Below are 21023 nucleotides of genomic sequence, written 5' to 3' on the forward strand. Positions count from 1 at the left end.
AAGAAGAGGGGATGACAAATTTGATGGATGTCATGCCGAAATGATTTGGCCTGTTCTGGCGAGCGAGTCGTCAATTGCTGCATGAAAGGGGCCCTGAATGCAAAACTCAAATTTGGTTCATTAAGACTCACTGCTTTGTCCCGATGACAATGACAGCAAGTTTGTCGCAAACTTTGAACAAGTGATGGAGATATTTAGAACAGGTGAAGCAGCAGTGACTTTTCAGTCGCTTGGCTATGTCTCTACGATGTCACAGAATTGCTCTTCTTTGATTGCTGCTTGCTGACCAAAAGCAACTCAAAGGAAGATGACAGGGCAATTTTAGCGGGGCCTCCAGTTCCGCTTGGTCATATCGCTTGAGTGCTAACACGCAGTTGAAACACTGCTAACTGTTTTAGTGCTCGCCTGTATTTACGTCACTGTAGTGCAGAATTGTAAAGTTTCTTAGCATCTTTTTCTTCAGTAACTTTTGGTGCATCACACTTTCGCTCCATAAGGAAATGCTATTAAAATGATAGGTCCAACGGCCTCCAAATATCATTATCGGACTGCTTACATTGCCGCAGAGAACATGTCTCCCTGGCAGTGTTGCACTTGTGTTATGGTAGTTTAAGGGGCCCATTGCACAGCCGAGTACGGCATGCTTATGCATGATCCAGCAATTCTGCAGTTTTTTGTCCTGTAGGAAAATGCTGCTAGCCGGTTGCGGTCTGTGGTCGGACACTGCCTGACAGGGGTGTTCGGGATCAAATTTTGTGATCTTTTTTTTCCACTGAAATGCGTGCATGTTCTTTGTAAACGTGGTGCACCATCTCTGGAGGGATGGTGGGTGCTATTTTTGTGTACATAATGTGTGCCACCTGTAGCAGAATAAGTGAACCCCAGAACCTTGTCAGTTGGGCAATGTTCGCTGAGAAGCACGACCCCTTTCTCAGCGCGTGCGTTTTATGTTGGTGCATTTAGAGAAAGAGATGGTGACTGTATAGTGAAGAGCCTCCATCATATAGTGGTGACAGTGATTCAGCAGAAGTGACTGCTCAAATATCGGTAAGGAGTTGCGTGCAAAGTGCAAGAGAAAAAATGAATACCCTGCGAGTTTTTCTTGCACAGTTTGTGTTTTTCTTTGTGGCGCTGGAAGCTGGCGAAATAGTTTTGTACCGGGACGGCCTGAAAGTGGGTAAAGGTTTCAGACCGCAAAGGGTTCGCTACCGCTGGAAAATTGACTAATTTTAGGGGTTCAAGAAAACATCTTTTTTCCTGCTAAAAAATTGGTTAGGCAATAATTGCAGGAGCACGAAATGCAGATTATTTAACGGCATTTCCAATAATACCAGTTTTTTAAAAGTTTTTATATATCATAGTTCTAAAAAAAATATCAAAACCAAAATTTTTGTAAAGTTGTCGAAAACAATGATGAAAAAGGAGTTGTGTATATCAAACCACCGGTAGTAGAAAAAAATTAGAATATACATTTTGTAGGAAAACGTTTCAAAAACACTCCCTAGAAAAAATGTCGACTTGCGCGGAACAGTTTGTCAGATATAAAAAAAAAATGTTAGCATGCACGGTGCTCGTGTCATGTGGTGAAGCCCAACCTCTAATTCAAAATGTGCAATTTCGGGTGGTTTCCTGGAATACATCTGGCGGTTTGTCATTATTAGAGGCACCAATTTGCCCCCACATAACGTAAAAACATCTTGTCAATGGCTGAGTTTGCATTTACAGCGAGCACAATATTTGGGACGAGCACGCGATGCGGAAAAAAACATGCATGAAGTTGAAAACGGAACGCCGTGGCCGACGCTTGTGTTCGTTCACGGTCAGTTATCTCTCAAAACATAAAGCTGAGCTTTATTATCCTCTTCTTACTCGCAATCGTAGCCTTGCTCGCAAAAATGAGGTACGATGAGCTAGAATCGTGCCCTGCGATCTTTGGCCGAGTAGCAGTTGCGCGCTAACAAAGATCAGCACAACGAGCCTCCTCTCTTGCAGCACCACCTAACATTTTTCAAATGAAAGAGTACAAAAACTTATCAGAGACTCTGTCCGAATAGACAGTTCAACTAAGCAGCAACCTTAGACACCCGGATATACCCTCGCATGGAAACGAAACTGGAAGGCGAACAGCTGGCAGTGTAAGGCCGGTTTGAAGCGCTGTCCTCGGCGGAATAGATATCTGGCGACTGGGTGTGACCTTTTGACTTGCATCTGAAGTTCTTATCGCAGAAATCGGATTAGGGCGGGGGAAAATCAGGAGCGCCGTGCTTTGTTCGAGGATCAGTCGCGGACGGTTCAGGCGCCATGGCAGGTAGCCTTGAAGTTGGGTAACTGCGTAGTAGCGCTAAATATGAATTTTACGATGCAGAAACGAAACCGAAACTGTTGTAAACTGTTTGCGAATGGTCCTGGGGTGATTAGAACTACCACAGTACTTAGAACAACGTGCGCAAAGGCAATAAAACTGCCTAAATCATAAAGTAGCTTTGCAACCAGGCACTGCTTGACATTTTCAGCCGATTTCTGGGATTATTACTGTCAGAGTGCGAACCTGATGATTGAAAATCGTTTGCTAGTTCCCCATTCACGCCCTGATAGCAAAAAACGAGCGCTGGTGCAGAGTAATTACGAGTTGCACGCATTCTTCGTTGGTAGCCGTGACGTGTGATGACCACGCCCCTTTTCCACACCCAGGTGATTCAAAAGCGTGTCAAAAATCACGTTTCCGTTGCAAAAATGAAAACAAAACTGATTTTGAAAGGCCATTTTCTGATCTAACTCCGAACAGCTTTACTTGTTCAAGAAACGCCTGGAACGCTATGAAAAGGCGCTCCCAAAAGTATCGATCAAATTGATCGATTTTGATAGGCGCGGTAGCGAAAGAGTTAAAAGGCCCATGGGCCTTCATACTTCAAAGCATGCTGGCTGTACTGACCCTGATCAGATGTCTTCTCAGCAGTCCATTTGTGTTAGTAGCGAAGCTCACCTTAAAGGGGCTCGCTGTACAGCTGAATACAGTGTGTGTACACATAATCCAACCTTTCCGTTCCCACTTGGTGCTTTCTGCGTATTTCCTCTCTGTCTCTCCTCGATCTGCAGGGAGGAATGGCAGCTGTGAATATGCGAAGCCCTGCCACACAAGGCAGTCTTCACGTTCGCCGGCGACCTGCTCGAAGTTGCCGTGATGTTGGGAGACTTTGTCGCGCATCCCGCAGCTTGCACGGACCAGGCCGTGAAGGACGCGGCGGCTGGGAAGGTCCGGCGACGAAGCAAGCGCCTCGCAGCACTGGGTCTACGCGTCTGCCGCAATGGTGGGTGGATGTTTGCTGCATGGTGGCAGAGTGTGCTGTGTTGCATTGCTGGTGCCGCTAAACTTGGAACATTGCTGGTGGGCTGTGGCGTTCCTGCCTTCCTTCAAAGGCTACTTGCTGTGGGGGCTCAGTGGCCAAGGCTGTATGTTACGGAGGTTTGTAAACTTTGTTTCTTTTCCTTTCTTCGCCAAACTTGCTTCTTTACGTATTCCAGCTGTATTTGTGTGCCTTGTCTGCTGTGCCTCGTAACAGCTTCCCGCTGCCTTTGTCAAGCTCTTCAAGCAGCTTTTAGCCAGTTGACTCTGGGGGAAATAAACCGGAATTGAATTAAAATGTCTCTGTTTTCAGTGGTGGCAGTGTTTGTGATGTTTTTGCACATGTTAACTTTAACCTTCTTGCAGCCAAAGCTTGCAGTTTTGTGGGAAACAGCTCTTAAGGATGTCCATTGCAGTCGACATGACCGTTGTTGTGTTTTGGAAGAGCTGGATGCTACAAAGACTAAGCGCTAGTGAAGAGTGCGGGTAGAAAACAGTGCGGGTAGAAAATACCGAGTTTTAGTGTTGCACTTGTGAATCCATAAATACACACGCTACTAGTTTCATGCTTGTGCGCAGGCTTGTGTGGTTGTGAATTTTAAGGAAAACAAGCAAATGACATTTTTACCTGCCTGAAGACCTCACGAGCCGCCATATTGATAAGTGCAATAAAACTTGCACTACCTGTTTTATTTTCTGTCTATATGGCTATGGAGATCTGCGATTTATGCATTTTCTTTGCAGTAAATAAGTCGAATGAAAATGGGGTGAGCCCTTTATTGTCTCATACAAAACAATCTTTTCTACACGTGGCCAGTGCCAATGCCCGGGGATCAGTTAGTTGTGAGTGTGTGCACTGCGCTAGGCAAAGTGGCTTGTTTGAGTGCCCGCACATTTCTCTCCTGGCTTGTTTGTGGTCACGTTTTGTCTGTTCACGGCTTCCCCGGAAGAAAAAAGTGCCGCTTCTTTGGTTTTCTGCTTCTGAACCTTCCAGCGAAGTGTGGGCCCTTCAGCCGTTTCCTGTGCCGCCGCCTGATGCAGCAGTACAACGCGGGCGAGCTGCTTCTCCGGCAATACCCCACCACCGACCTCTTGGGGGAGGTCAGTGTGGCTGGCTTCTTCTTAAAGAGCACAGCACTGCAGCTAAGCTGTGCACGGCTGGGATTTCGTGAATTTCGGTTCTCTGTCAGTCAAAACCCCTCTCGAGAGCAAGTTGCTTTGCGGCTGGGCCTACTCTGTTGTGAAAGCTCGGCAGGAAAACAGCTGCAAACCATGCTTTATAAAAACTTATCCCCCAAAGTTACACGACAATGGGCCGCTAATACCATGGAGTTTCTCAATGTTGCCTGGAGCGGAAAGTGTCGCTGCGAGCGCACGCCGCCACGGGAATTGTGGGTACTGTGGGAATTGGATTGGCAGCGAGTGGCTAGTGCAAAGGGCTATGGATTAGGCTTCTCTGCTCGGAAGAGCTCGTTAGTTCTGTTTTCGGTGTGCTTTTCCGTTTTCGGGATGCCAATTTCTGGCATTCAATAGCTATCACAGATGTCTAAAGTACAACGTGATTAGCGCTTAACGCATGTGCTGGCGTTAGCGGCGAGTTTCTTGAGGGGTGACCACATGCAGTGACGATACAACAGCAAACGATACAGCAAACAGTGACGATACAAAAGGTACAACAGCAGAGCGCACTGGGTGACAGCGACGAGCGAAAAAAATTAATGCACTGCCGCCAGTGTCCTCTGTCGTCGTCACTCTTTGCTGCAGTTCACTGCATCGCTGCTGCCGCTCGCTTGTGGGCTGCTTCTGGCCGGCAGAAAGCGAGCGAGGGTCCCAGCGGCGTGTTATACCGCTTCATACCGCTTGCCGTCGCCCGCACCACAGCCACTAAATAAGCTACGATAGTCCACACTATCTGTTTTCTGCACACATTCAGTTGCGATTTTCGCGTTGCCGTCACTGCGTTTACCTACCCCCTTGAAGCATGCACTGCCTTGGGCAGGTGCAATGAGGCAACATACATAGCTACTCGACAAGCCAGCATTTATTTGCCATTTGAAGCATTCATGCAATTTTATAATGCTTTGCGCGCGTGCTTGCAGACTTGCTTGCGGTAATAGGCTTTCCTCTAAGTTTATTTATATCTGCTTGAACAAAACAAATAAATGCGACGTGATTGCATCATTCTTGCATCTCTGTTGCATCTGCTTCACCTGCCAAAGCGCATAGCTTACAATAATAATACTGTATGGAGAGGAAGCAAAAACAGTTTAAGACAATCTAAAGAAATTTTTTTTCAGCTAAACATTGCAAAAAATCATAGAAAACTTCACCCAATTTGGAGTATGTAATAATTTGAGAGAGGGAGAGACATTTAGTGATGAGCAGGAGGATGTCCTTAGGGCCAGTGAGAGGCATCCTTATTCCAAGATGCCTTGGAGCTGTCCGGGCCTGTTCCACCAGTCGGCGCTGGTCCGAGAGCTCGGCGCTGGTCAGCTGCTCCAGCCACTGCTCATATGTAGGGTTGGTATTTGGGGTTAGAGTGGGGGTCCATTGGCACTCCCATACCACGTGGTGCCAGCAACAGGGCAAAAGTTACAGGTGGCAATAATTTGAAATATATCCGGAACGGCCTGCGGTATCTGGCGGCCCGAGCCAAAGGCAGGACTTCTGCTTTTTTTTTTTTTCTTTGTAACCCCCAAGTTTGTTTCGCAACATGAGACGTCTAACACGGTGTCTTACACAAAATAAAATTTCTTAACAGCGGCACTTTTGGCAGCAGTTTTTCAAGACAAAAACTCAACTTGCGTCGCCACAAAGTCGTTGCCGGCCATGCTTCCGGCCGAACTGCACACTGTGGCGGCACCCATGGAGGTGTAGAGCGCTTTCGCCGAATCACGTTGACGCTAGCGCCAGATTCCGCTCTAGGTGAGCTGGTGAGAAACTCTATGCCTAATACGACTCTATCGTTATGCTGAACCTCATTTGCTGGTCGTTAGTAGTTAGTCCACAGTGAAGTTGTAAACATGGCTGTCTGTGGGAAGAGCATGGTTACGGAAAACGGCTGTGTTTTCTTGAAACTATCCCAAAACAAATTGCATGCCGATTGGCCGCTAAGACGACTCTCTCATTATGCCCACTTTCTGTCACTTGTGTTGAATGGTTTGTTTGCAGTGGAGTAGTAAACGTTACAGAATTTTCGTCCGCTGTCATTACAGGGAGAGTGGTTACTCTTGTTTTTCCAAACTGTCGCGAAACAAATTGCGCGAGAAGTGGCCGCTAAGACGACCATAACATTACATAACTCGGTGCAGCTATTCACCAGTACAGCTTTGCTGGTCTTCCATCTTCATGGACCCTTAAAGTTTTGTCTTCCCGGCAGGGACTATTTTGTGTCTGGTGTGTAAAGAAAGTGGTTAACCCTTGAACATGGTGGGCAGCAATTGCAAGCGGTAGCTATCCTCAGCAGTAGTTGCGATAGACTTGAGTGTTAAGTGTACAGCTTGCTTATTTCAGTAATACTGCCAGTAGTGATCAAAGAAACACCTGTTTCATTTTGTGCGGGTAATTGCCTCGTAACAGAGAACAGAAATAATGCTGGATTGGACGGTTAGACCGACTGGTTATCTTTAGTTGTGGAGCAGTGTACGAAGCATGCTGTGCCCCAAGGGTGGGGGAAACAGCTATGGGTTTTTTGTGTCTCCTTGTGTTTTTAACAGGACCCGGAACATGAACTGGGCCCTTCCAGTTAGTTTCCAGATCACTAGGTTGTGTGTGCGTGTACCAGCCTTGGAAAATTTGAAGGCAAGGTTAACATCGCCAAGGTTAACATCGCCTTTGAGTACAAGTACTTGTGAGTGCACACACATTTACTAGTACCACATGTGATACTATGGTGAGAAATGTCCTCTCGCTTCGGCCAATGCAGGCGGATGAACAAGCAGCCGCAGGGCAGGGATCCTGCAGGCCCTGGTGATGGCTTCGCTCCCAAAATTGAAGCGATCGAGAGCCGCCTAAAGAAGCTACGGCAGGAAAGCAAGGGTGAGAACGTTTTTATTTTTACACTGCCCCGGTTTATTGTGCTTTCGATTTATGCTGACGATAACTGCAACATGTTTGAAGGCTCGTAACGGGACAGTGCATTTGTTACCAAAGCCTAAAGTTTTCTGTGAAAAGCAACAGAAGGGGAACCAGTGCTGTGGCTTTAGGGCCGTTGTAGGCTCTGTCAGGGAGTGAAAACACAACCCTTTGAGCTTTCCCAAATCATCTTTTTCGCACAGTGTGTTTAATTTGCCTCGAATTTTGGTTTAGACGCTTTTTTGGGGTGACTGAACCTTGCTTTGCTGACACCATTCCCGTCCAGGCAGACATTGAGGAGAGACTGGCCTAGCTGAAAGAAGTCGATGTCTCTGTCTACCGGAAGACGCCAATCACTGTAAGCGCTGAAGTGTCACATCGGCCCGCTCGGTCGTTTTGTTGCAGCTGGTTTGAGAGGCAGCACTAGGACACCACCAAAAGAGTCTTACCCATGAGAGCAAAATGTACAATCAATTCTAGAGGTGTCACTGCATAGGCAAGGAATTGTGCGATGTTTAGTCGAAGCCTCTTGCCAAGCGGATGTGGTAATGCCGCTGGGTGAAGGTATGGTGTTGTTCGTGTGTTTGGAAAGACCAATGGTTGGAGTAGCTTTGTCAAAGACCATTGAAACTTTGTTAGAGCCATCCCAGTGGTACCGTATTTACACGATTGTAAGACGACTCGAATGTAAGACGACCCCCCCAAAATCGCATCTAAAAAAAAAAGAAAGAAAGAAAACGTGCGCATTTTACACAAGGCCACTCGTAAAGGAACAACAACAACAACACAAGGGAAATTTATTCACGTGCTTGCGGAGGATTACTCATCGTCGCTGGAGTCGTCCTCGCTGGTGCTGCTGCAGTCCCACAGCACGTCGTCGTCAAGTGTGAGTCCACACTTCGCGAACGACCGCACCACGGCATCGCGTGGTACGGCCGCCCATGCGGAGAGGACCCACCCGCACACGGTAGCCAGGGAGGCTCTCCTCACACGCCCGCTTGGCGTAAGTTCGCGGCTTCCTGACGAAATGACGCGCCCGCTTAGAAAATTGTATCACAAAGAGAAGCTCTTCCGTCAACTACCAATACCCCCCTACGGCGGCTCTTCCATCGATTATCGGTGCTCCCTCAAGAGCCGTGCGCTCGTCATAAAGGCACTCGTAATGCGCGCAGTAGATGCTAAAAAAAGAAAAGCTTTTGTATAAGCACGCGGAAAATATGCGCTTTGGGTTGAGCGGGAAACTATTCGAGATGACAATCGAAGCAACCGGCAGCAGCCACGCGCGATCGTGATTAAAACAACATGGCGGCTGACGGAAGCAGCCGCTCGCAATTTCCGTGAGCACGTTACTCGCTTTCACGAAGCATTTTGTTCGTCTCTAACACGACCGGCTTTATCGTCGTGGTCTCTAATAAACAAAATGAGTATTAGCGAATCCCTTTATTCAATGCACGGTGCAAACGTAGCCACTATCATATCACGTTGCTTAGTACACTTCCGAACGCGATAGTGGGAGGTTAGTCGCTCTAGGTCCAACTTACAAAAGGTGCATCATTTTTATTGACGCCAGAATGTATGAAATGGTTACAGTAACCATGGAAATGAGCGTGCAAAGCTGTTCACACCTCGAAGCACCCCTGATTTCTTGTCTCTCTTGTCGTTGCAAGCGGCACATGGTTCGACTTCGATTCTAAGACGACCCCCCAACATTGGATTGACAAATTTGAAAAAAAGGGTCGTCTTACAATCGTGTAAATACGGTAACTAAGAACTCCCCTTCACAAAGTAAAGTATAGCAGTCCCCTCATTGCGCTTGCATCCTACTCCGAACCGCAGGAAACTGGCAGGAAAGTGGTATTCCGGCCATCCAGCTCTGAACTGTGGAGCAGATAAGCTGGGTCAGACAATCCTAAGTGGGAGCAGTAGCACTGTAAGTGCTGTGGCATTAGAAAACAAGCTGTCAATGATGCCTCCTAGCACTTCTTGCTGATAGTGGGAACTCTTTGTTGGATAATTGTATCTTGTTAGACCATTGAATCTCATTTTATAATTCTTCAAATAGGCCAAAACAGTGGCATTTGATGAAGCTGCCATCAGGATTATATAGCGACAGCTGGTACTAAGGAATTCATCGTACTAGCGAACATTAAGACAGGGACACAGCTAAAGAGAAGACGAAACGCACGCTAGAACGTCAACTCAGTTTATGTGGCATAAACTGAGGCAAATGTGGCATAAACTGAGTTGAAGTTCTAGCGTGTGTTTCGTCTTCTCTTTAGCTGTGTCCCTGTCTTAATGTTCGCTAGTACGATGAATTCCTTGGTATAAAGTAACCAACTCGCCCAACTTAGCGCTTTAGTAGCGACAGCTGGTCTTGGCTGAAGAGTTTTGTAAGGAGAGTTTGTCATACTTCTCTGCCGTAATTCTGCACCCTTACCAATTTCTCAAAAAGATGACTTACCCTAATTTTTAAAGCAGAAGCTTTCTTAGTGGGACCGATGGCCTTCCGTCAAAAAACTGATGCATTTCCCTATAGACTGGTTGGTCGACCGAAAAGCCGTGATGAGATCCCTGGACACATGGCGTATGCGTGAAACTGGACTTCCATTGTGCCAAATTGGTTACTTGAAAATTGCAAACAAGGAATGGTTTTAGATGAGACAATACGCGGACCAATCATGGAGAAGTACAATAGCACACCTTTACCACATATGCCACGTGTCAGTGTACATTTAAATCTTTCGTAGATGCGTTTGGTACATAGTGTGTGAAAAAGTGTTGCATTAGTTCGTTGTTCGTTTGCAATTTTGACCTTAGAAGGTCTGACGATCAATTACAAAGGTTGGTCGTACTTTTAGCTTTTGTGCTTCTATCGACTTTCCTTAGGGAGGGATGGGAAAGTTTTTTTCTCCCCTGCTGTGAGTGGAGAAGTGACAGTGCTTTGCAAGAAGTCCCGTGCCACACTTGCTGAAGCCCCTTTGTAAACTGCCCTATTCTCGTTGACAGGTGTACGCCAGCGTCGAGACGGCCCACGACCTGTTTGTCCAGACGATGCAGCAGGTGGCCATCGACAAACGGCGCGAACAGGTCATCAAGGCCACCACCGACGAGATGGAGCGCCGCCTGCTGCGACTGCGCAACACCAGCAGGGAGTCCACTGAGGGTGCCGACCCACAGGTCGGTGGGTTTCCATCTACCGTATTTTTGCGCATATAACCCGCCCCTGCATATAACTCGCACCCCCACTTTCCGTCGACGAATAAAAAAAATTATAATCCCCACATATTGCCCTCATATTTTATATACTAAAAGGATGGACCAAAGCTACTACTCAAGCAACATTACACATTTGCTTATGCAAAAGAACTTGCCTAGCTGACTGCGTAACTAGATTACTTGCCGCATACATTGTTATTTGTTGAGCTGTGTGGGCAAAATAAGCACTGTCAATGGGATAACAGTGGCTTAGTTGCTATTACTGCTGTATGGGCATAATGGCCCAATGGGCATTGCTGCACCCACCGGTCCCATTTATGCAGAAAAATGCGCAAAAAAAAAACCTGGTTGGAGAGGAGTTGAAAAGGCTATGAGGCATTGTGGAGGGCTCCGGAATAATTTTTGGCCACCTGGGGATCTTTAACGTGCACCAAAATCTAGACACATGGGCATTGTTGCCTTTTTTGCTTCGTTTCTCACCCTCATAGTAAGCCCCGCAGTGCGCACTGGGTGCTCTTTCAGTGTCGACTGTTGTACGACCTTTCAGTATTCATGAAAAGGGAGAATTGTGTGATAGTCACTTTACTTGGACGATGAACATGACAGTGGTCATCAACTGTCATTTTTTTACCCACACACAAAGAGTGCGTTCACCCCTTCTTTTAAGCAAAAACAAGGAAGACAATGCCAAGAACTGTACTGCTGTACAGAAAGGCACATCTGCCAAGTTGATTGCAGCAGGCACATCTACCAAGCTGCCAGAAAGGCACATCTGCCAGGCATGTGAACATTGCTGTGAAGCTGCTCTTTTAGGTAAATTCTTGTATCCGTATACCCCTGCTACGCAGACATTTGAAAGGAAATTTCGCTGTGAGTGATAAAATTGGTTGTAATGTATACAAGTATGTACGATACATGCAGAGAAAGGAGTGGGCAAAAATGGGTTTTATGAGACTTTTTTTTTTCGCAGCTGGTAACGAGAATAGCAAGTTACCTTGTAATCATAGATTGTTTGATAGCAAACAATAACCAGTGACAACACCCGCCGCGGTGGCTCAGTGGCTAAGGCGTTGCGCTACTGAGCATGAGGTCGCGGGTTCAATTCCCGGCTGCGGCGGCCGCTTTTCTGATGGAGGCGAAAAGCAAAAATGCCCGTGTGTACGAGATTTCGGCGCACGTTAAAGATCCCCAGGTGGTCAAAATTAATCCGGAGCCCTCCACTATGGCGCGCCTCATCGCCTGCGTTGCGTCGGCGCGTGAAACCCTACAATCAATCAAATAACCAGTGACAAATTATTAATAGCTTGCCCTTTGGAAACCAAGTTTTACTTGTAATTATTTTTGTAAATGTTGCACGCAGATAACTGCGTCCAAGAGTACAAACTTTCTCGTTTCACAGGCATTTGAGAAACTGAATGGTCGTTGATGGTGCTCCTTTGGTTTAAGGCGTTTACACCCAATGCCTTTGAAAAACATCGTGTATCAGCTCGAAGGTGGCCTTTGAATCAAATGACATTCACTTGAAAGGCCTTCAAAATGCCCGTGTAGCAGGCAACTTTATCTAAGATGTTTCAGACTAGTGCAGGTTATATGCGCAACAATACAGTAACTCCCACTGCCCCCTTTCTGCACCCAGGGAGGGAACAAGGAGGCCAGCCCAGACGAGCTGGGTGAGGTGGAAGTGATGAGGCTGGCCCAGCTCGACCAATCCGCACCAGAAGCCAAAGCCACGGAAGAGCCACCCGTCGACGAGGTGGCAATGCTTCTTGGCCAGGAAGCTCAAGGCAGCAACGGTGGCGGCGAGAACAGGCCTTCAGGAGCTCCAGGGTGACAAACTCATGGAGGAGCTCGGCAAGATCAAGGCCAAGAAGGTGAGGCTGGGCTGGTCTTGACCTTTTTTTCCCTTGTCACGCAGTTGCCTTACATGACTGCAAAAGGCTGATAAGTCACAGAGAGTGAACAGGAGGCAATACCGGCTGTTATAAGCTAGTTGCAGCAGGGCCTCACATGGGCACAGTTGAGTTCATTTCCTTATCCTCGTTTGTCGACGTGCATAAAAAGTTGGAGCACACACCATGTCACGGTAAGTTGCACACATGCAACCCAGGAGGATTCTATGGGTGAACTTCATGCAAAAAAGCCATTTCTGCACTACAGGTGTGGTTGGAGTCAGGTTATAAACCTCACGTTTTTTTTACACAGTGCACTCTTACTGTTCCTAAGTAATGCTCTTTTATTTTATTCATTTCTGTATTTACAAAAACTACTGCAAATAATACAAAACTAAAAGCTTGGTTTGCTGAAAGGCATATGCATCTTTCGACTTCGCTGCACAGCATCCATTTTTTTTTTTTTAAGTAGTTGGTCCAACCGACACTGTCGGTGGCTGCGGTTCAACACAATAAAAATGCACAGGTTGATGGCGGAATGTGGTGTCATGTCTGACAGCAGTTCGACATTTCGCTTAGCACCTAATAGCTCTTCAGAGTCAACCTTGGGAACCAGGGTGTCTAGCGACCGGGAAAAGTCAGGGAATTTTGAGCCACCGGGAAAAGTCAGGAAATTGTCAGGGAATTTTTTAATGAAGTAGTACCAGTCAGGGAAAACCACTTTGGGGCCAGCCCACACAGTTTTACAATAGGGGAAACCAGTGTTGGAGGCCCCCAAGAAGTTACCAAACACAACACGTTCGCGCGCGATGAAAGCGTGAACCGCATGAAGGGGGGACACTCCTCTTAAAACTATTTCTTTTAATTTTTAAGTAAACTCTGTGAAACTTGTCAGTCTTGCTGCTTTCCCCCCACTGATTTCAAATATGGCATCATTTTTTTAGTTGGTCAATTAGGTCCTGAGATAATTAGAGGTAATTAACCAATTTTGGAGGAACAATAGATAAAACTGTGTTGGTCAGAAAACTGTAATCTTTACATTTTCCAACACTATGAACCCTGGTGAGTGCAATAAGACAATCAGTTTTTTTATTCATCGCTTGGAACTGATTTTACCACTCATTAAACTTCAGTGTTTGAAGTTGGCACTCAAAATGGCTCCTTGCCAGTGTTGCCACCAAGGTTTAACGAGCTGTAAAATTAGTTCCAAGCGACGCATCAAAAAACTAATTGTCTTATTGCACTCACCAGTGTTCATAGTATTAGAAAATGTAAAGATTACAGTTTCCTTACCAACACAGTTTTGTCTATTGTTCCTCCAAAAATGGTTAATTACCTCTAATTATCTCGGGACGTAATTGACCAACTAAAAAAATAATGCCATATTTGAAATCAGCGGAGGAAAAGCAGCAAGACTGACAAGTTTCACAGAGTTTACTTAAAAATTAAAAAAGTTTTTTTAAGAGCAGTGTCCCCCCTGAAACGCTTTTTGGTTTTTGTGCAAGGGAAAACGCGGCGCGTACGCCCGAGGCGCGCTGATGCCGCCGCGCAAACCACCCGCACGGTGCGTGCCGAGCAGTAGGCATTGGCAACATGGCGGCAGCACCGGCCGCGGAGTCGTGCGGTAGCTCCAACGGCCGCTTCTAACCGCTCTTTAAAATGCTACTCGAGGCACAAACGCACTTGCTTGTGCAGGAAAGGAGCCACCGCAGGCACGAAATCGTCGACGCGGCCGTGAAAATACCGCGCACGAATCGCGTGCAGAAACTCGCCTTGCGGTTCACGCAGCTGGCTTAGGTTGCTGGGTGCATTTGCGGCAGAGGGACGTCTAGGTGGTGCCCAAATCGCACGCAAAACGGGCTTTTTTTTAGCGAATTTTAAAAGGCAGTGCTTTTTGGGAGCTAATCTTGAAAGAACTTCCTTATGACATCAGGAGCCAGAATTACATAATCAAAAAGGAACATGGTTTAGCGCGAACCCAGTGAACCGCATGGGGTGTTTTCTGCTCGCGAAAACGCGCCGCGCACGTCACAGGCGCGCTGACGCTGCCGCGGAACTAGAGTTCCTTTATATATAGCTATGTATATAGCTTATATATAGCTATATATATAGCTTATATATATAGCTATATAGAGGAACTCTGCGCGGAACTGCCTGCACGCTGCGCGGGGTGCTGCCGGCGGCGGCAACATGGCGGCGGCTTCGACCGCGAAGTGGTGACGGGAGTTCGAGCGACCGCTTCTAAGCGCTCTCTATAATGCCGCACAAGGCACGCACGAAGTTGCTTGTGAGGTAAAAGAGCTTATAATGTGGGAGAAAACGGTACAATAAAACATCATCCGCGCCGCTACTGAAAGGGCCCATGCAATACCTGCCGGCGTGGTAAGCCTTAACATCTCTGGCGGAGCCAGCCGGCTGCCTCGAGAGCTTCGAAACTGCCGCCATGAGGCGCGCGGCTCCCCATTGGCGCAAGTCGTCAGGCTCCTCCCGCTGCCGTGCGCGACGCGCGTCATTTTCTGAGCGAGGCAGAAGCTGCCGCGCGCGCGAATTGTCGACGCGGGCGTCAAAAAATCGCACGCACAACGCACCATGCGGTTCACGTCGCATGTCAAGCCAGGACAATCAAGAAAAAAAGCAAAAGGTGCTTGCTGAAGCACAACTTGAAGCTTCTATCCCGCAAGATGAAATAAACTATCTGAAGCCGTAACTGAAGGCAAGCAAACCTCAAACAACAAACTGAAATTAATCAGTGGATTTTGAGAATTAGGGCACTTGCAACAAATGTGTTTTTCCGTATGATAGAATGTGTTTTCTCTACGCTTTTTATATGCTTCACGGACCGTTTCCACAAAATGGCGCGTGTTGTATTGGTCAGGGAATTTCAACTAAAATGGTCATGGAAAACCTGGAAAAGTCAGGGAAATTGAATTGCGCAATTTGCTAGACACCCTGCGTACGCCCCACCGCACAAACAACTACCCAAGGGTCACGATAGAATACTTCATGCCCTGCAAACTAATACTTACCCCCACCCTAGCAGAAACCACTGCATAGCCCCCACCCTGTATCCCCGTTTGTGCCGCTTCTGCGGGGAGTTTGGAACACTGTTTCACATGCTCGGCAGCTGTACACAAAGCCCACTTGACCCGCCCAATCCCTTCCAGACCTATGAGCTTTGGGAGAGCGCCTTGGCCAGCTCTTCCCTCGACGTCCAGCGCAAGTTGGTGGAGAGGGCAGAAGACGCGGCCCGTGCCAATGGGCTCCTGGAATGAGGAGGCCACCCTAAGGACTCTTTAATAAGAAATAATAAACATGTTTAGTCTCTCTCTCTCTCTCTCGTCATGCTCGCGCTGCTGCACACTTTGTTTTCGCATTCAACAGACACGCACCTCTCAGAACAGCCCATGTGCAATCCTGCCATGATGTTCTTTAGCACATTTTAATTTATTCCTTTGCAGAAGGGTTGTTTGAGGCACGGGACAATTTACAAATTTCAGTGTTTTCACAATATTGCATTCCTTATTTGGCCACAGTTTACACTTGTAACTAGCTGTCATTTCTGCAAATCATTACAATATTGTCGAGCATGCCATAACTTTCGTTCAGTTTCGGAACCACTCCTAAAGGAATAGTACTTGTTGCTGTGACTTACTCGCTGTAGAATGTAAGTGTGTAGATTACTACTTGCTGTGTTCTGCTGCCTTGCTTCTCTAGCTGGCTCCTTGCACATTCACTGAGGTTTCTTTCACTTGTATGTTTTGGCAATGTGGGAATGATGAAAATTATTTCCTAATTCCAAACAAAAAGACTCGGGATGAGGGCTCAGACTCTGAGTGCCGAAGCAGATGCTGTTGTGGCTTGGGTGAGAAAGCCACCACTTTCTTCTTTGCTTTCTTTATCTCTTTCTTTCCAATATTATCATGTGTACGTGAGTGTCAGTGTTTGGGACTTTCTATGTCTGTCCGGCTTCTGCTTATGGTTATTTGCCAAGTGTTGCCTTCCCAGAAATTTTTTTAGGTCATTCTAGGCTAATGCAGCTTATTCCGCTTCTGGACGCAATGTAGGCCACGCGGGCTGCTGCTGCTTGATAGAAACTGGACAGTCTAGTAGAGATATTAGAGCGAGTTGACAGTCAGTGACTCTAGAGATAAAAAGTTCAGGTAATTTGCTTCCTAGGTTCACAACAGAGGCTGTTGTCCAACCTGAGTGAACTGGCTTTCCGCTGGAAGCTAGTTTATTTTGGTATACTCTTCCACCTTTTGTAACATTTAACATCTTTAATTCTTTATCTCACCAACATAAAGGCAATACATTTTCCTTTCGTTGTTTCTGGGTGACAACCCCATGGTGTCCATTAAGTGTGTGTTTGAGTACTTATCAGAATTGAAATATTTAAACCTCATTTCTTATCATCCATAATCAAAAACTGGCTCTCTACACCAGCTACGAACATTGCCTTTAATTCATTTTACAGTTATTCTAGCTTATGGGCTTTAGTACGTACCTTTTCATTTTTTTCTTTCTGTTTCTGTTTGGTGCTCCTTGCCCCAGCTGGCCTTGTGCCATACAAATCCAACCATCATTGAAATCCCCCATCACAAACACAACGCCAACCAGGTAGTTCAGCTTTATATTGTACGTAGCCACAGGGCCACATGCTATTTCAGGTGAAACTGTTGTGGAGGAGTTAGTTGGCCTTTTGTTCATTCCTTGGATGTCTCGAAGTGGAATTTTGTTCTTTTTTTTTCTTCAAGTTTGCTGTTAAGCAAAATAAAAATGGGAGAACTTGGAATGTTTTAGGGGCGAAGCGAAGCAAAAACGCCAAGGCGCCAAGAATGAACTTATACACTGCATGCTTCACCCCTCCTCAGGTTTCACGTTCGTGGAGATGGCCCGGGACTTTTTTTTTTTTTTTTGTCATTTGATTGTGGGCAAGATGGCGTGTATACTAGAATAAAATTCCCAGTTTCAGAAATTTTTTTCATGAGCCATGTGTACGTGTTAGTTGTTGTTGCTGTTGTAAATGCGATGCTTGTGCCTGCATTCTTTTTCTTCTCGTTCTCTGCTGCCCTGACTGACCCAGGTTCTCAAGGAGGCCAGGTTGGAGGAAACAGCGGAACTGCATGAGCTCGGCTTGCACGAGGATGGTGAGGTTGGTGAGGAGCACCATATGTGGCCGCAGTTCTCCTTCTTTCAAACATCCAGAGTGGTCGGTTCGATTCGCTTCAATTTTGGCCGCATACCTCAAGCTTTAGGGGAGGAAGAATTCAAGGCTTCGCATGGATGTTTGGAGCTGTGAATGCTTCGTGAACAGCATTTGCTATTGAATTCTATTCGCAGTGCTCATTACTGTTCTAAAACATTTCATTTTTCTTGAAGTTACAAATAATACAAAGAAAAAAAGTTGGCTTTGCTGACAGATTTTAATTTTTAAACTGTGCTGCAACGCTTTTTTTTTTTTTTTTTTTTGCTAAAACTGAGAAATATAATTACACACTCCAAGCAGAGGTACAATAGATTGAGAAGCCGATGTTTTGGAACCAGCTTGCTTCCGAAGCATCACAAAGTGAATAGCTTTGCTACATTTCCACAAAGGGAAACTTACAAAGTGAATAACTTTGTGAGCTGTAATATGCCACGGCAGCATGGCCCCAGTCACCCCTGAGGAAGGAACCAAGCTGGTTCCAATATGTCGGGTTCTCCATCTTCGTACTCTGGTTGGAGTGTTTAATTAGTATATTTCAGAGTCGTAACTTCCCAACCAGACAGATCTCCGTCAAATGTTTACCTCTGCTGAAGCTGTCTGCTAAAACCTCTCGCACTGAGCTCTTCCTGTCTTCTTGTACTTATGCTTGTGACTAAAGCAGTGATTAATTGATTGATTGTGTGCGTGCAGGGAGCTGAGGAGCTCCCGTGGTGTGTTATCTGCAACGAGGATGCATACCTGCGCTGCCACGGGTGCTCCGATGACCTCTACTGTCGCCGGTGCTTCAAGTGAGTGCTGTGCAATACGTCCTTGAAAACCTGGTTGTTAATTTTTGGTGGAGTGGCGAAAGTGGAAGAATATTTGGGCAGCGATTTTATCTTTTTATTCTCCTGAAGATGTGTGGGTATGAATTTATGCTTGTAAGGGCTTTCGAAAGGGGTACTAGTGTGATGCCGTTTCACATTTCAGCGCAACTGAGAAAATTTCCGTGAATTTTTTGGGTTGCAACGTTTGGAGCTTTTAATTTCATTTGTCAGCTGGCTTCCTGGGGGTTTCAGGCAGCAGAGGCAACTTTCTACACTGACAAGAGGCCCCAAGTTGAATCTGCTGATTGTGACGCGCCGTATTCCTGTTTCGAGGGTATATGAAATTTGTGGTTGCATGCGTGCGTGCTGGTCAAACCTCTTGTGGATGGGATGCAAGCTAAAAACCTTGGTTCTGAAAATTTTTCTTGGTCATTTGTTCGAGTTTTTCTGCTGCTAGTTTCTTTTTATCTACTGTGAAAGTTTTTGTGGCTTGACTAAGCCCCTGTTTGTGCTTATTATTGCTGATGTGTCCACCTTTGTCATTGCAAGTGGTTGTGAAAACAGTGGTACTGATACCACTTCCTCAAAGGCTTGTAAAAAATAAACTCCAGCACGATTAGCAATAACAATATAATATGAAATGTTCAATTTGTGCCTGACAAAGTCATGCCAAAGAAATCCTATTCGAATCACAAAGTTAACAATCTTTTTGGGAAGTGTTTAGCTTTAATTGAAAGTGGTATCAACTATCTCCTTGAATTTGGATCAGTGCTGGGTATGTTAGAAACGAATCAGTAGGTGTCATAATTTTCTGAAATAGCTTTGTTCATACTGCTGCTACTTGTAAAAACTAGACGCAGGAACGTAGTGCTCTGTGGGAAACATAGCTAGCACCACTTTTGCCTAAGAATCACAGGAATTAAAGGGCCATATGTGGTAGTTATGGGCACCTTTCTTTTTTTCTTTTTTCCTCTGATTCCCACCAGAGAATTCCACGACTCCGAGCCTCACAAAACAACGCTGCTGACCAAATAAGACGAGCGCCATTGCTTCTACACTGCAGCTGCCTTGCTAGCATGGCTAGGAAATTGCCTCTCCAATGGCCTTGCTGCTAGTGCACCAGAGTCTCTAAGTCATGCTTGTATCAAATATCCAATCTCTATGCTTTGTATATGGTCAAGCCCGTTGTCATAGCTGCTACGTTTGTTGTCTCTTGTGGAGATGTAATTTGCAGTCAACCTGTGGAATTTTTTAAACACTATATGGTTGTGCTATCATAAGCGTGTCATTCAAATTGCTTCATAAAACGATTGCAAAATTTAGTAATAACAGCTTACTCAACTGTTTCCTGTTGCATTTGCTAAACGTAAACTGTAGTGCATCTCTGACCAAGCCAAAAAAGAAAGGGCAAAATTGTACTTTGTGTATAAATTATGCTTACAGAGGCCATGCAGACAGAATACAAGTTTGTTTTATTCGAAAGACGTCGTGTTTTATAGTGCCCCCAGCGGTTGTCCAAAAGCAAACAATGCTTTATTCACTGAGAAATTAATCAATTTAGGTTAAAATTTTGCTTCTCCCGCCAAATCATGTATTTTCATGTCTGCAATGACATCACAAGCTGATGCAAAGCGTTGTTTACAGTTTGTCAACCTAGATGGCGCCACCATACCACGGCGTGCCGCTTTCTGACTGCTTTTGTTTTCAAGCATATTTACACCTGGCTTGTTTTTGATAAGGCAGAAAATAATCGTTTTGCGAAACATGTTCGCTCGACAAATATTGTCACGTAAGACACCGTTGGTTACGCCAGACGGCCAGTGTCCTCTGAGACAACCCCAAAGCGCCGTACTGCTGTACAGCTGAAACAAGCATAGTGCGCGCAGTACCAACCGCAGTACGCATCAGTACTTCTATGTTTATGTGTCCTTTCGTAACTGTGTCCTTCCGAGCGAAGTGTGCGTTAAAAGTGGTTTCCGCATGATTCTAACGAAGCAATCTTTCGAATGAACCAAACTTGTGTTTTGTCTGCATGGCCCCTTTAAATAACTTATGCTCCTGACTGCCTTTAGTCATATTCACAGCAAACTGAAGCGGGTAGAGAAGTGCAACTGATGTTACTGACTGTGAATATAAGTTGAGCAGATTATGGGTCAATGCCATATAAATCAGAACCTTTTGGAAATAAAGAATCATTTAAATGCATCCAAGCTCTCATCTTTAGAAAAGTGGATGAAAGACTGAACAACAAAACCTTGTTGAAACGCTTGTAGGGGTCACAAATGTTTGACTGCTTTGACTGAATCTCTAGATCTCTTAGAGGCTTCACTGCCTGGGCTTGATTTGAAGTGTATTCTCAACAGTGGCCTATGGCATGTCCTCCCGGCCATAACTGACCCACACAGCTATAACTGACTGTTGAAACAAAGAATTTGCACTGCTGTGAACTTTGTTTGCTGCCGTGAAACACGATTGCATGTCGACTTTTG

The 21023-nt window shown here is 45.8% G+C and overlaps 1 protein-coding gene and 1 long non-coding RNA gene across 2 annotated transcripts; both read left to right on the plus strand.

The window, feature by feature from the left end:
* Positions 1–3130: 3130 nt before the first annotated feature.
* On the plus strand, positions 3131–7777 carry LOC144179146 (uncharacterized). The gene is made up of 4 exons (XR_013324162.1): positions 3131–3308; positions 4338–4444; positions 7269–7381; positions 7704–7777. It is a non-coding gene; the product is annotated as an uncharacterized LOC144179146 (long non-coding RNA).
* Positions 7778–7965: 188 nt separating this feature from the next.
* On the plus strand, positions 7966–20739 carry LOC144146120 (uncharacterized). The gene is made up of 7 exons (XM_077678109.1): positions 7966–7981; positions 8209–8303; positions 10424–10602; positions 12333–12504; positions 17606–17674; positions 18419–18516; positions 19521–20739. Exons 1-7 carry the CDS (start codon positions 7966–7968, stop codon positions 19567–19569), a joined length of 678 nt encoding a protein of 225 aa, XP_077534235.1. The 3' UTR covers positions 19570–20739.
* Positions 20740–21023: the final 284 nt, after the last annotated feature.

The sequence above is a fragment of the Haemaphysalis longicornis genome, unplaced genomic scaffold (assembly GCF_048455015.1).
Source record: "Haemaphysalis longicornis isolate Haplotype H1 unplaced genomic scaffold, Haemaphysalis longicornis Haplotype H1 scaffold_1, whole genome shotgun sequence".
In the NCBI taxonomy this organism is placed as follows: Eukaryota; Metazoa; Arthropoda; class Arachnida; order Ixodida; family Ixodidae; genus Haemaphysalis; species Haemaphysalis longicornis.

Bases quoted from the DNA above. Each gene is read 5' to 3' on its own strand.
- LOC144146120 (XM_077678109.1), top strand. The intron at 8,304-10,423 runs GTGAGTCCACAC...TCTCGTTGACAG, and splicing joins ACAGCACGTCGTCGTCAAGT to GTGTACGCCAGCGTCGAGAC. The intron at 17,675-18,418 runs GTTGGTGAGGAG...GTGTGCGTGCAG, and splicing joins GCTTGCACGAGGATGGTGAG to GGAGCTGAGGAGCTCCCGTG.